Source organism: Lissotriton vulgaris, chromosome 2_1, assembly GCF_964263255.1.
Source record: "Lissotriton vulgaris chromosome 2_1, aLisVul1.2, whole genome shotgun sequence".
Classification (NCBI taxonomy): Eukaryota; Metazoa; Chordata; class Amphibia; order Caudata; family Salamandridae; genus Lissotriton; species Lissotriton vulgaris.
The window spans coordinates 561,887,098-561,899,831 of NC_141687.1; the positions used below are offsets into that span (position 1 = coordinate 561,887,098).

Genomic DNA, 12,734 nt, shown 5'->3' on the forward strand with positions numbered 1-12,734 from the left:
TAATTTTTGGGACCGTATTCTGTTAGTTAAATCTTAATCTAATACCCCACGTCAAATGAGGTAGTGAGCTATTTGCAAACAGGAAGGGGTTCCAGAGGGACTCCTTCCCCTTTGTGAATGTGGACAATTATTTTTGTTTTAAATGAAACTTACCATTATTTTTTTTTTAAACATTCAATTTATTCTTTAAAGAAAATGGTTTGCATAAAAAAAGCTTTATTTAAAAGCAGTCACAGACATGGTAATCTGCTGACCTCAACTTGCAACCATCTCTGTAATGGTGATAATTCCTAGTGGGTTACAGCTTGCAACTTACCTCATCAATAGTCATCATAAAGTAGGTCAAATTGCAATCTATAATTTGCTAATCAACTTATTAGCACAAATAACAACCAGCATTTTGCAACCATTTCTTAGTACATCTGGCCCTTTCCTCCTTGAACACAATAGTCTGTTAACAGGTACACCATTGTAGGGACAGCTCCTACTATGAAAATGGTTGTCATAGGGAAGCATTGGTTTCCATGCCTCAGCCTGGTCTGATAAGAGGGCTCTTCCATAGTGTAATTACTTAATGCAAATGTAGAGCACATTAGTCACCCATTTACCTTACGAACCTTCCGAACAAACTCTAACGACATTAGTAACTCATCAGTCGCACGTAATCACAGGTAATTACTGCGCTTTTGCAGCCCTCGTACATAATTATACAATTAGGAAACACAATATGTTGTGTACACCAACAACATTTGGAGGCCCTTATGTTTACAGATGAGCGTCTAACACAATTATTCCGCTAAAATCTGTAGCTCAGTGCATATAATTAGCAGAAAGGAAACACATTTTCTAATTTCGTTTAACAATACCAGGAGCGATTGGAGATTCACAACTTTAGAAACTCAACATTGAGTTTCTTGGATTTAAGTGTACATTTTTGGCTGCTGTGCAAAGATATTTGAGAAGTGTCAATTGACATAGGGACATGATTCTCTCATCCAAATAAATAAATATAAATATTGTAAATAAATAAATAAATAAAGTGACTTGTACAGAGAGTAGTGGAATTATTTCTAGGAATCTAGGTTTCAGAACCTCTACACCTCATGAAGTAATCTCTAAAATGATTTCTTATATTTATCTGCCAACACAATTGTATTAGAAATAACATTTCCTGTAGCTGTGGCATAGGACTGTTTTCTTTTCTCTGCCTTTGCATTTGAATGTGGGCTATTGTTCTATACTCTGCATCCTCTTCTTTTCGAGGCTCCTTTTCATATTTGAACACTGTCCTCCACATTGGAACCCTTGAGCCAGGGGGATGACCTTCTGTCATTCCTTTCAAACTCCCTATCTGTAGAGGCCAAGAGGCCCGGTCAGTCACTCTGCCATGTGGTAAGAACCAAGGCCATCCGTCTTCAGAAAAAAAACAACCAGGAAACGCAAAGAAGCTAATATGAACTGCAAGGGACGGTAGCTGCCAAATAGTGTTGTGTCCGTCTTCTTAGACATAAGACTAAATTAAAACAAACTCTCCTCACTTTCAAAGACAAGCCCTGAGCCTACGGAATCTGATGTTCTGTCTTGGGACACATAGAGTGATCTAGCGACTAGGGGTCCCACTAGGCGTTGCCCAGAAAATGGGCTAGATGTTCCTCCTCCTGGTGTTACCCATACTTGGGGTACCGGTAATTTCGGGGTGGAGAAAATTAGGCCCATTATATGTTAGACCTGGGGGTAAACTGAGAATTGAGGAAATAACGAGGGAATCTGTAATTCTGGGTCTAATTCTCCAGGTAATTCCTCTGGATATTCACACATCAATTTCAGCTAAAAAGCTCCATGTGAAAGGGAAAAACATATAGGGCCGATTAGGGCGGTAACTGTTATTAACCGCCCCATCTGTATTAAGAGGCCACTTGTATTGAGGGCCTACGTTGTTTGCTGTGAAAGCAGGAGATTTGGCTTCAGTTTCTAGATCCCTTACTTCGCCGAATTTGGGAAAGTTTGCAAGTAGTTTTAGTCCTGCCTCTCTTTAAGTGAGTAATATGGAGTGAGAAACCGCCTTAGCAAAATTAGTAAATGTTCTTTACAAACTGTGGTTCTCAAGATTGATCTGATGTGTCATTCAATTGTTGTATAACCACAATATCTTACTTAATCTTGAAATGTGATTTTTAAGCAAAATAAAATAAAAAGCTGGATTCGTACAGTGAACCTAACAGGAAGAAACCACGAACAAAGGAGAAATGCGATTTTTGAACGAAACTTCTTTTTTATCTGGATCCTAGGCAGTGATACAGCTCAAAATGACTGGGCATTAGCAGATGATATTGAGGGATCTGTGAGACTCATGGTACACATAGCATAAAAGTTCAAACAAAAGATTGATACTCCCAAAGCCCTCTCTAGATTAGTAATAAACCTGAGTGAAATTGTATTTGTCTTACACGAAATCCATGACATTTCTTGAAATTAATCATCACAAGACTTTGTGCAATTTTTATTGCCTAGTACTCGTCTCACATTCAAAAGTCTTGTGAGATACTAGTAGGAGACTGGATAGCACAGAAAATGCCTTGCCAAGTAACATTGTCTTCTCAAACCAGTGGCCTGGTGGTATCTAAAAATATTTTTTTTTTTAGACAAGGTGCTCACTCGGGTAAAAAAAACTAAAATGGGCTAAAAATACTGGCAAATTATATTTCGCTACAAAATTGTAATTTTCCGAAATTTGCAAAGAATTTCGTGAAATTTCAAGAGAGAAATTGGTGATTTCACTTAGCTCAATTAATAACTGTGCACTTCTGGCTTGCACCTAGTTTCTGAAGCCTTTGGGTTTAATGACAGTGCAGAGCTGCCCTGCTTCCAAGGTCTGTGGCTGCGCGGCAAGAGGACGTGCTTAATAGAGGACTCTGTGGTGGTGGGCTTACCCTGCTTCCCTGAGACTGCCCAACATTATTAGAAAAACTGGACCGTTATGTGCTTGACTATTTTGCGATTACCTCTCCCCTCTCTGTCTGTAATTTTGTAGCTATGCACCAGGACCTGTGTTCCATGTTCAATTTCCTTCACAATGTAAGTTTGGCATTTTCCAATGGAACATTTTGTTTTTGTTGAAACTGATTCAAATGTTGTGGTCCCCTACTATTGGTACCCGGTCAACAGCACAGTGTATCAGTGGTGACTCCCTTACCTTGAGGAAAGACAGATCCCGGTTATGGTCGATGCTGGTGATCTCCAGGTTTCCCATCACCACCTCGCAGTTCTCATAGTTCTTGCGCAGGGCGCGGTACTGTTGCTCCAGGTCGGACAGAGAGCTCAGCTCGTTCTCAGTGCCAGCACATACTGTGGACCAGAAAAAGAGAACAACATTTTATAATACACACGGACAAGTCAAGACATGCACCTTGATAGAGGCGATCGGGCAGTTCATGCTAGCACAGAATTCCAGATAAATGCAATGAAAAACTCTTCAGTCCACTTTTCACACAGTTCCAAAAAGCCAAGCATATTGCGACTCGGGTTCAATAAAAATATAACCAAGTTATTTTGGTGTACTCTTAGCACTAACCACGTTGGCAATAGGTAGCCCTGATCATCTGCACAACCCATTTTCTTAGGAATACAAATATGTTGCACATTTGCAGAGCATGAAATGCACAGTATGAGGAGCATGGGCCCTTTGAAGATGATCTGTGAGGCAAGCTCGAGCAGGGGGAAAGTGTCGAGAAGAAGCGTAGTAAAATCTTTAAGTGGGTAGTGTGAGGAAGGATTGTGACATTCGTTGAAGTGCATTGATGGAGAGTCATGCCTCAGATTTTATTTTGCAAAAGAGAGTACAGTGGTCATGTCTGAAAGTTATTTCTAACTTCTGGTGCTTGAATAGGAAAAGTGCAGCCTTCTTGTTTATCAATATTTGAACGAGTCTTTGTCTTTTTTACGTGAGTGCGGCTATTAGCTCACAGATCATTCAATGTTTGAACATGTGGGATTGGGGAGGTTTGGCTCCGTATCACCTAGCTCTGAGCAAGGCATATCACCTCAAACAGTGTCGTCCTTGGAAATGCACGAGGAAGGTTTCGGTTTCCACCATATAGTTACCACTTAAAATAATTAGGAAAAGCTCAAGGGCTGCTTTTGATTAGGTGTGGGCAAAGTTGTTGTTAGATCTGGCATCCATGGTGTGGTTTACCCCCTAACTTTTTGCCTTCAACTCTCCTGTTTCCTGACTTCGTTTTTTCTGGCTTTAGGACTCTGCACACTTTACCACTGCTGACCAGTGCGAAAGTACTTGTGCTCTCTCCTTAAACATGGTAGAGATGATTTATACCTAATTGGATTATTTAATTTACTTATAAGCCCACAGTAAATTGCCACTACCTGTGCTCAGAGCTTTAAATTAAATGCTACTAGTGGGCCTGCAGCACTGATCATGCCAAACACTTAAGTAGCACTGTAAACATGCCTCATGCTTGCCATAGCAGTCTGTGTGTGCAGTTTTAAACTGCCATGTTGACCTGGAAAAGTAAACCTTTTGCCAGGCACAAACCTTCCTTTTTAATACTTAAGTCACCCCTAGAGTAGGGCCCGGACGGCCCAATGGGCAGGGTGTTATGAACTTACAGTTGGCACTTGTACTTGTTAGTTTTATATGTTCGGAAGTGAAAAACTCTTACATTAATTTTTCACTACTGCAAGGCCTACCTCTCCCATTGGATAACATTGGAGTTAACATAATTTATTTAGTAAGCTGTAATTAACAAAGGGGAAAAGGTATCCTGTTCATGTTGGGTGTCTTTCGAACTGTAATTAAAAATCCTAACTAATGGGTAAGTCGGATTTGAAATTACATTATTGAAAATGCCACTTTTAGTATGTTAGTATTTTCCTGCCTTAGCTATTTGATGCCTGAAGCCTGTCTCTGGGGCACATCACTAGGTGTAGTTGGCAGCTGGACTGTATGTATTCCTCCTAGACAGCCACATACAATAGAGAGATTAGGTGTGCCTGGATGGGCTATCATTAGCAGAAAGAGAGCGTGGAGCTGGCACAGCCCTATCATACTTGAATAGACTGTGTCTGGCCTCCACACAAATGTCTCAATACCCCCCTACAGTTAGTCTGAATCCAGGACAGGGAAGGCGGGATGCATGTGGAATTTAAAAGGGAGACTTCTAGGACCTTCTTCCTACTTCAAAGGCACAAGTGGCTATAAGTATTGGGCCTCAGACACCAACTTGTCTGTACACTTCCAGAAAGAAGGACTGTTGTGCTGCTGAAAGAACTGCCACCTTGCTGGACTGCTACTCTGAAGGACTGCTGCCATGCTGTGCTGATCTGCTGCATGCACCCTCTTGCCTGGGTGAGGACTGGACCTGCATCTGTTGAACCCAGGACCTCAGAGTGACAACAAGGACCTCCTTTGGAGGCTCAAGGACAGAAGTCTACAACAACCTCAACCCCAGCAACTGGACTCTGTTATCTATGAGTCTACCTTGCCAAGTGGGGCCACTATAGTCCCAAACCTTTTAGAGTGGGCCTAATATGATGTGCCGGGCTCTGTGGATCCAGCTGAACTGATGCAGCTCATCTGCTGCACATTCAACCCCAAGCAGAACTGATGCATTGCGGTTGCTATGTGGATCACCTCATTGCAAAGGTCCACTTCGCAGCCTGCAGCTTTTCCGATCTGGCGCTGCACGATGCATCCTCAGCACATGTCCTCACATCTCTCAGTGGCAGCAGCCTCGATGAAGACAATGCCTGACTCCACATTGCAGCCTCACAGCTCCTCGGAACTGACAAATCACTCCAACGGTACAATGCATCCTTGATACCGGACTTCTCATTGCATGTCACGTCGACAGGATCCTTGACGACGACACAGGCCCTCACATCAGAGGCTCGCCGCTCCTCGGAACTGACTCATCACTTCGGTTCCACAACGCACCTTCAACATAGACCCTCACAATACTCCGCAAACCTGGACTCAAGGTACTTTGCTTAGTGGACCTAACTGGGTCTATGTAGCTGGCCCGCACTCTATCGCAGTTGGATTAAACTTCTGACTTTATCAGGATCGGGCGCAACCAGATATCCACAGTTGGTGCTTTGTGCTTTTTGAAGATATCTACACGGAAATCTTTACATTACATATTTCCGGTTCTACTAATTGAATTTTTATAATTTTTGGTCTTATTTTATTTATTAGAAATAACTATTTTTTTTAACCTAGTGTGGTGTTTTTAACTTTATTACTGTTTGAAGTGTAGCACAAGTACTTTACGCATGGCATTTAAGTTAAGCTTGACTGTTCTGTGCCATGCTACCAGAGGGTTGACCACAGGTAAATTTAGGGTTGGCTTGTGCCGCACCCTGACAAGGACCGTGTTTGAAGCTTTACTAGGGCTCACACCCCAGTCAACCAACAACCCAATTTCGTACAGTTGCTAATTTTTTTAAGCTTCCAAATTTCCTGGAATTTGTTTCCGACAAAAACTAATCTTGAACCATTTTTTTAAAGTAATTTAAAACAACATTTGCAGTACTTGAAGAGGAAAGTAATCACACCCTTATACATTTTACACCCATGCTGCTAGACTAGAGCTCAACAAATGATCACGCTGCAGTTTAACCATGCTATATTTATTGTTACCCAGAAGGGCTATCTCTGGCAACCCTGCTTAGCATCATCTCAGAGCTGGTTTTGTGTGAAGTAGTGTGGCTCACTGGTTAGAGGCCGCAGACCCGAGAGCAGAGGATGGCCCGGGACCAGGGTTTGATTCCCGGCGCGGCAGGTTTCTGGACCAGGGTCAGCGGACTCGATAATTCTCTCGCCTCGGTGCCCACTCTGATCAGCGATCACACTCGGCAACTCTGGGCATTAGCTTGCCTCATCTTCACTAACGGCCCCACCAGACCGCCGGGGATGCCTGGTCTCACCCTGGAGATACTCATTAAGGGACCATCTCTCAGGGAAGCCAGGAAGGGTTTCGCAGCGGTCGAAGCGCCTTGGGACCCTACGGGTAAGTAGTGCGCTATATAAATGCCAATACATTTACATTTACATTTACATTTAGTGGGAAAAGAAGTGAGGTGAGTTACATGATCAGACTTGTTTACTGAATATTATTAGCACAATGATTCACCCTTTCCACCCTACAATCAGTTGTAATAACAATCAGTAACCAAGAAGTGAGCTGCCTTTTTAATTCTTTGACGTGTTTAACAATTGAACCTAGGTAAAGGTAGTTCACCACCTTTGCTTAATCAGTTACCACTTGTGGTGTTTGTGACAGGTCTGCTTTACGAAAAAAAGAGGCTAACAAGTCTTTCTTTCTTTTTTTGTCCTAAGTATTTTGTAGTATCTTTAGGTTTATATTGGCCCACACCAATTCATGTGCATGTTAAAAAAAAAGAAAAAAAAAAGAATAGCGACAGGCGTGAACGAATCAAGAAAGTGATCAGCTGTTGTAACCTATTTCTATGGCTCAAAGAAATATAATGTAACAAATACATAGTTTTTTCTTCATTAGCCTCTTTTTTATATCAAGCTCATCTCAGAGTTAGTGAAGGGGGTGTGACCTGTGTTTTAAATGGTTTCACACAGTGCAGTGACTTTAAAATTCAATACATTTGCTGGTGTAGCATAGCCTCTTATTTTGCACTTCAAGTCACTCTTTTCCATTTACCATACAGAGCACACGTTAAACAATTCAGAAATTATAGTAATTTTGAGCTAAGTGTCCAGGGAGTTCGCCTCATTCCGAGCTCAGGCAATTATCTGTCTTTATAATGAAACTGGTACTTGCCAGAGATAGCCACGTGGCAGAAGAGAGATATAAAATTCGTCATTAATTCATAGCGTGCAAGGGTAGCATGAAGAACAGTGCCGCAGTATCCTCAGTTACCCCTTCATACTCCGGGTACATGGGGCTTGCCCTAGAAGGTCTATCTCTGTGGTCAGTGACACCCCAACTGACAAAATACTTGTTTTTACTTCTGAGAGATGTGGAAACTGCCACACAAATATGCAAAAATTTCCGTGATTCGTTTCCTTCTACCAGTGATGAAAAAAAGAGGAGTGACTGATGGTCTGGATGAGCCATCACTAGCAGGATGGGAGGGCAGAGACAGATTATATTCAGGTTGTGTGGTTCTCCCTGAGCAAAGAAGAGGTCCTGGAGAAACGACACAACCCCACAAATAGGTGATGTGGTTCTCCCAGACTTCATATTACCAGGAAGAGCCTAACTACTTGAACTTCTTGAAATGTTGGAAATCAACCAGTTTCTTAGGTTTGTCTTCATAGAAAACTTGGCTGGGTTTCCTAACCTGATTTCAGGCCACTTGTAAACAGAAAAAAGCAGATTCTGCCTGTTTCGCAGTTCGATAAATACTTGTCACCCACCTGTAGTGACAACACAATGTTGATATTTTCTGGATTTATATATTTGTTAACAATTGTGGCGTTATATGGGACTGAGATTGCGGGACATCAAAAGAGTACAATATGCACCAAACAGAAAGGTGAATAGTTGAACTTTCCAATTTATACAAAATAGGCGAAGGAGCTTTGAGGACACTACATTTCATTCAGTCAGACCAACTTTAGCTCTAGCCAGCAGTGCTTCCACCGCTGTAAATGATGTAGGTCTCATTAGCTCATTCTTGCTCTGTACTTGGAATCAGAGATTTGAGATTGAACTCATGCTTGTCACTAAAAGTGCTATGTCATTTTGAGAAGATCAATGCATTAGGCTATCGGGGGCTTAATTGAGAATATGAATGGGGCTTAAGATCTTACTTTGACAGTAGGAATATTAAGGGCACAATTCACCTGGCACAGGACCACCCTAATTAGGACACGTAAGGGAAATAGACTTGCTGGTCATAGGCATGTGACCCTATGATAAAACTATGTGCTAGAAATGAAGGTCATTCCACAAACCAGTTATTAAATACTGTCGAATCTCGGCTGGTGGAGGAAGATCGGCAGTCGGATGACTTGGAATATCAACCACATATCTGGAATCTAACAACAATTATCATTATCAACTTGATCAAGTTTTGCACAGCAACTACAAAGTGACAGAGAACACCATCAAGTCATCAGAACCATTGTGGTCTTCAGTGAGCTGTTCATATTCTGACCATTGCAAAACGCATTCATTCATTCAGTCTTCTAGGCACATCAGCCACTATTGACATACTGTGAGCTCTGAAGGCATACAGGTTCAAGTATACTTCCAAACTTTACCATCTTGAAGCTAAAGTTCGTCCACATGTCTTGCCATGTGTGCCAAAAAACCTTAGTGAGTAGAAGTACCGCTCCTGCACAACGTGGAGAATAAACCCCGGAATTTCCAGCCTTTCCTTTTTGCTTTCTATATGTGGGTTCTTAAAGTAACTCTTATGAGGTCATCATGACCATTGTCCAAAAATTCCGACACAATATATTAAAATGTCTTCCCCATAATTTCAAATCTACTCTCCAAGTGCAATGTTATTATCCATAAGCAAAATAGCTGTAAATTATAAACATGATGATAAACACTGCTTAGGTGTTATAATGTTTCTAAAAAAGGAAATCAGACTACTCACAAGTATCCTTCATTTTGTAGTATATTACTTGGAACCACGTAACGGTTCACCGTGCCTATGATAATTAAATAAAGAAAATTAAAAAACAAAGGCACTGATGTCAATAAGTGGATTCAATCACGGGTAGAGTCAGCCATCCTAGTACTGTCAAGATCTACCACAGAATGAGGAAGACTAGGCTCCTGAGAGTGAAGAAGTCAGGCCAGCTACACTGGCATGGGAAGAAATGTTGTCTTTACCAGCAGGACAACTCCGGTCGACCCAGAGCCAAGGGATGGGATATTAAAACAAGAGCTGGGATGCTTTCCTTGAAATGCATGCCTTTTATCTTCACATAATACTTTACTATTTTGGTACCAAAACATGTGCATGCCATTTAGTTCTTAAACTGCTTAAATGCCCCCACGTACATTGTTAAAGATTCCTTTATGTTTTCATTTATATACTTTTTTTACATAGCTGTGCACATTCAGCAGTCAAAAAACAGTATATTGATAAACACATTTGTATACCTCTAGGAATTGACCAAAAGCAATAACATGAAGTTCAGATTTTATGAACCTCCCCCTAATAAGCACCCCTAGTGAATTCCAGAGAAATAACTCACTTGTCCTTGACATTATTTCTCGGATAGAGGTCACAGACAACCCATCACTCACTATTGTCTGGTGCTGGAATTTCGTTCTTCCTCCTGTGTCTACATTTTTCTCAGCCCTCTGTGAGCGCTGTGCCTGAGGCTGAAGAAGGTCCGCCAGAGAGAAGATTTAACCGGCACGCGTTGTGCAGTGAGTAACATAGCAGAGCTAGCTCCGTTTCTGTGCTCACAGCCCACTGAAGAGTCTATGTTGGATTATTATACTCAAAGTCACTGCAGCTGAGAATAGTGATGTGATGTTTCCATACGTGACGTCACACATGCCTTGCTCCCTCCTGCTCTTCTCCAACCCTTAACCCCTTGTATGCTGACGACGGAACCGCTCCGTCATCAGCTGCGGTGGCGCTGTGCTGATGACGGAGCGGTTCCGTCATGGCCCGCCCGCCGCTCATGTGCGGTGCGAAATTCCGCGCCTGCGCTGAGCGTTCTATTGAGCCGGTGGGGTATGACGGAACCGCTCCGTCATAAGCAAAGCGCAACCGACGCTGGTGACGGAGCGGTTCTGTCACCAGCATGCGCCCGCCGCTCTGCCCCCTTAGCACTGCGGCGGAATAACCGCCGCAGGGAAGGGGTTAAGAGAGCCACATTATCTCACTGCTCCTATCTACCCCTCTTCATTCCCAGGCTATTGCCTCCACTCATGAGCTCACTTTGCTTCCCTAGGCCACACGTTTGGATATTCAATTATCTTTTTTATTTCAAGGTGTTTTATAAAGCGCAGGCTTGCACCAAGTGGCTTCACAGCGCAGTGTTATATACAAAGGGTTTGAACGTTGCAAATACAGTATAGGTGTAGAGTACAACAAGAGAACAACTGAAAAAGTATTTGTAGCAAGTAAAGGAGGACATGAAATAGTACATAGTAGTGTACATGGAGCCCTAATGCATAATTCACAGGTACAAATACACTAGAAAGCTATTGATGTTTTATTGTTATTTGCATATGCTTATTGCATACGATATGATTGAAAGAAAAAAATTAGTATTTGGCAGTATAAACAGTAGCAGGACAAGGCACTTATGCAGCCGCGGAGTACAGGCACATGTTCTCATAAAGCTTTGTTGTGTGGAAAAACAAGAGATTGTTAAAGAAACAATTATCAAGTTAGTAGGGGTGACAGAAATCCCCCGTGTGGAGTGTTACAGTTGTTTCAGATACGAAGACGCTCTATATGGGGCAAAAGAGAACAGGACATCCTAGGAAGGTGATTGGAGCAGCAATGGACTGCAGAGATAAGATAATCGGTAAGAGTGAACAGGGTTTCATACAGGTCACATAGAAGAGAAAGATGATTAGATTTCAAAAACTGCTCAAAAGCAACTTATTTGAGATGCCATGGACTGAGATGTCAGCAGCGTTCTGGAACTTGTAAGGGATGTATATAAGCTAGCGCCAGGACTCGTTTTATGGGAATGTGTGTGCTTTGTAAATACCAAATGAAATCAAAGGATAAGAGGCAGCATTAGATCACAGAAAAATAGATTTAATGAAGTTCAATTTCCTGCTGCCCTTGGGTGAAAAAGTACACTTTTAAAACACCCCCTTGACTTATGATTAGCTTGGTAAAAGAAAAATCAAAGTAGGAGGGGTGGACAGGTGGAGAGGTAGACAAGCCACTAGGTGGGCAGACGAGATGCACAGTGGATCGTCTCTTTAGATGGAGAGCAGCTGAATCGAGTCCCATGAGCAAATGATAATGTGATCCCATTCCTGCCCCCCAACCCAAGCACATAACGAGCATGCACTACTCGCTGCGCCTTGTATAGCACATGGTAGCAACATCCCGAGCTAGAAACGACTGTCATGGGCATCACCCGCTGCATTATCTAGTCCTGCCTCGAATGCACTGCACAATAAGATAACACAAAGAAATAATTCCATTAGCCGCCTCAGTTGTATCCTGTCGCTAAGCCCTGGAAATGTGTCCACCTGACATTACACTAAATATTGCTAAGAAGCGGGGTGGCTAGAAGCCTTTGTTATCTTTACAGAAACACAATGGAAGCCCCTGCACAACAAGGTGTCACAAAGGGATAATCCTTCATAAAAACTGAGGTTAATACATGTTCAAACCCAGGGTCCGTCTCCTTTGTAGTCATTTCCCGCTGTGTTATTATGCTGTTCATTCACCAGCCTTTCATCCTCTAATTTCTCTCGAAACACAAAAGAATCAGTACAAAAAGGAGAAAATATAGCTGGATTGCGCATCCACTTTGTTGCATGAGATTGTCCATGTGCTCTCAACTCTGCCTGAGCATCAGGGAGCTACTTAACTAGAAATCACTTAGTTTGTTTGTCTCTTGGCACGCCTTTCGGAACCACAGCATTAATTGCCTTTGAGTGTTCATCCTCGACAGGGTTGGCATTTCTTTGCCTTAGTTTTATTACAATGGCACAGGCATATCCATATGAAGCAGTGGAGTGCTTTAAATGGAACAATAGGATCTGCGATCCACTAGAAACTGTATTAAAGAT

The 12,734-nt window shown here is 42.2% G+C and overlaps 1 protein-coding gene across 1 annotated transcript in view; it reads right to left on the reverse strand.

Moving 5' to 3' along the window:
* Positions 1-12,734, reverse strand: part of ERBB4 (erb-b2 receptor tyrosine kinase 4) — a 2,375,242-nt gene that overhangs the window by 1,638,215 nt on the left and 724,293 nt on the right. Inside the window, exon 2 of the mRNA XM_086955561.1 lies at positions 3,194-3,345. Within this exon, the coding sequence (XP_086811687.1) occupies positions 3,194-3,345 (152 nt within the window). The remainder of the gene's footprint in view (positions 1-3,193; positions 3,346-12,734) is intronic.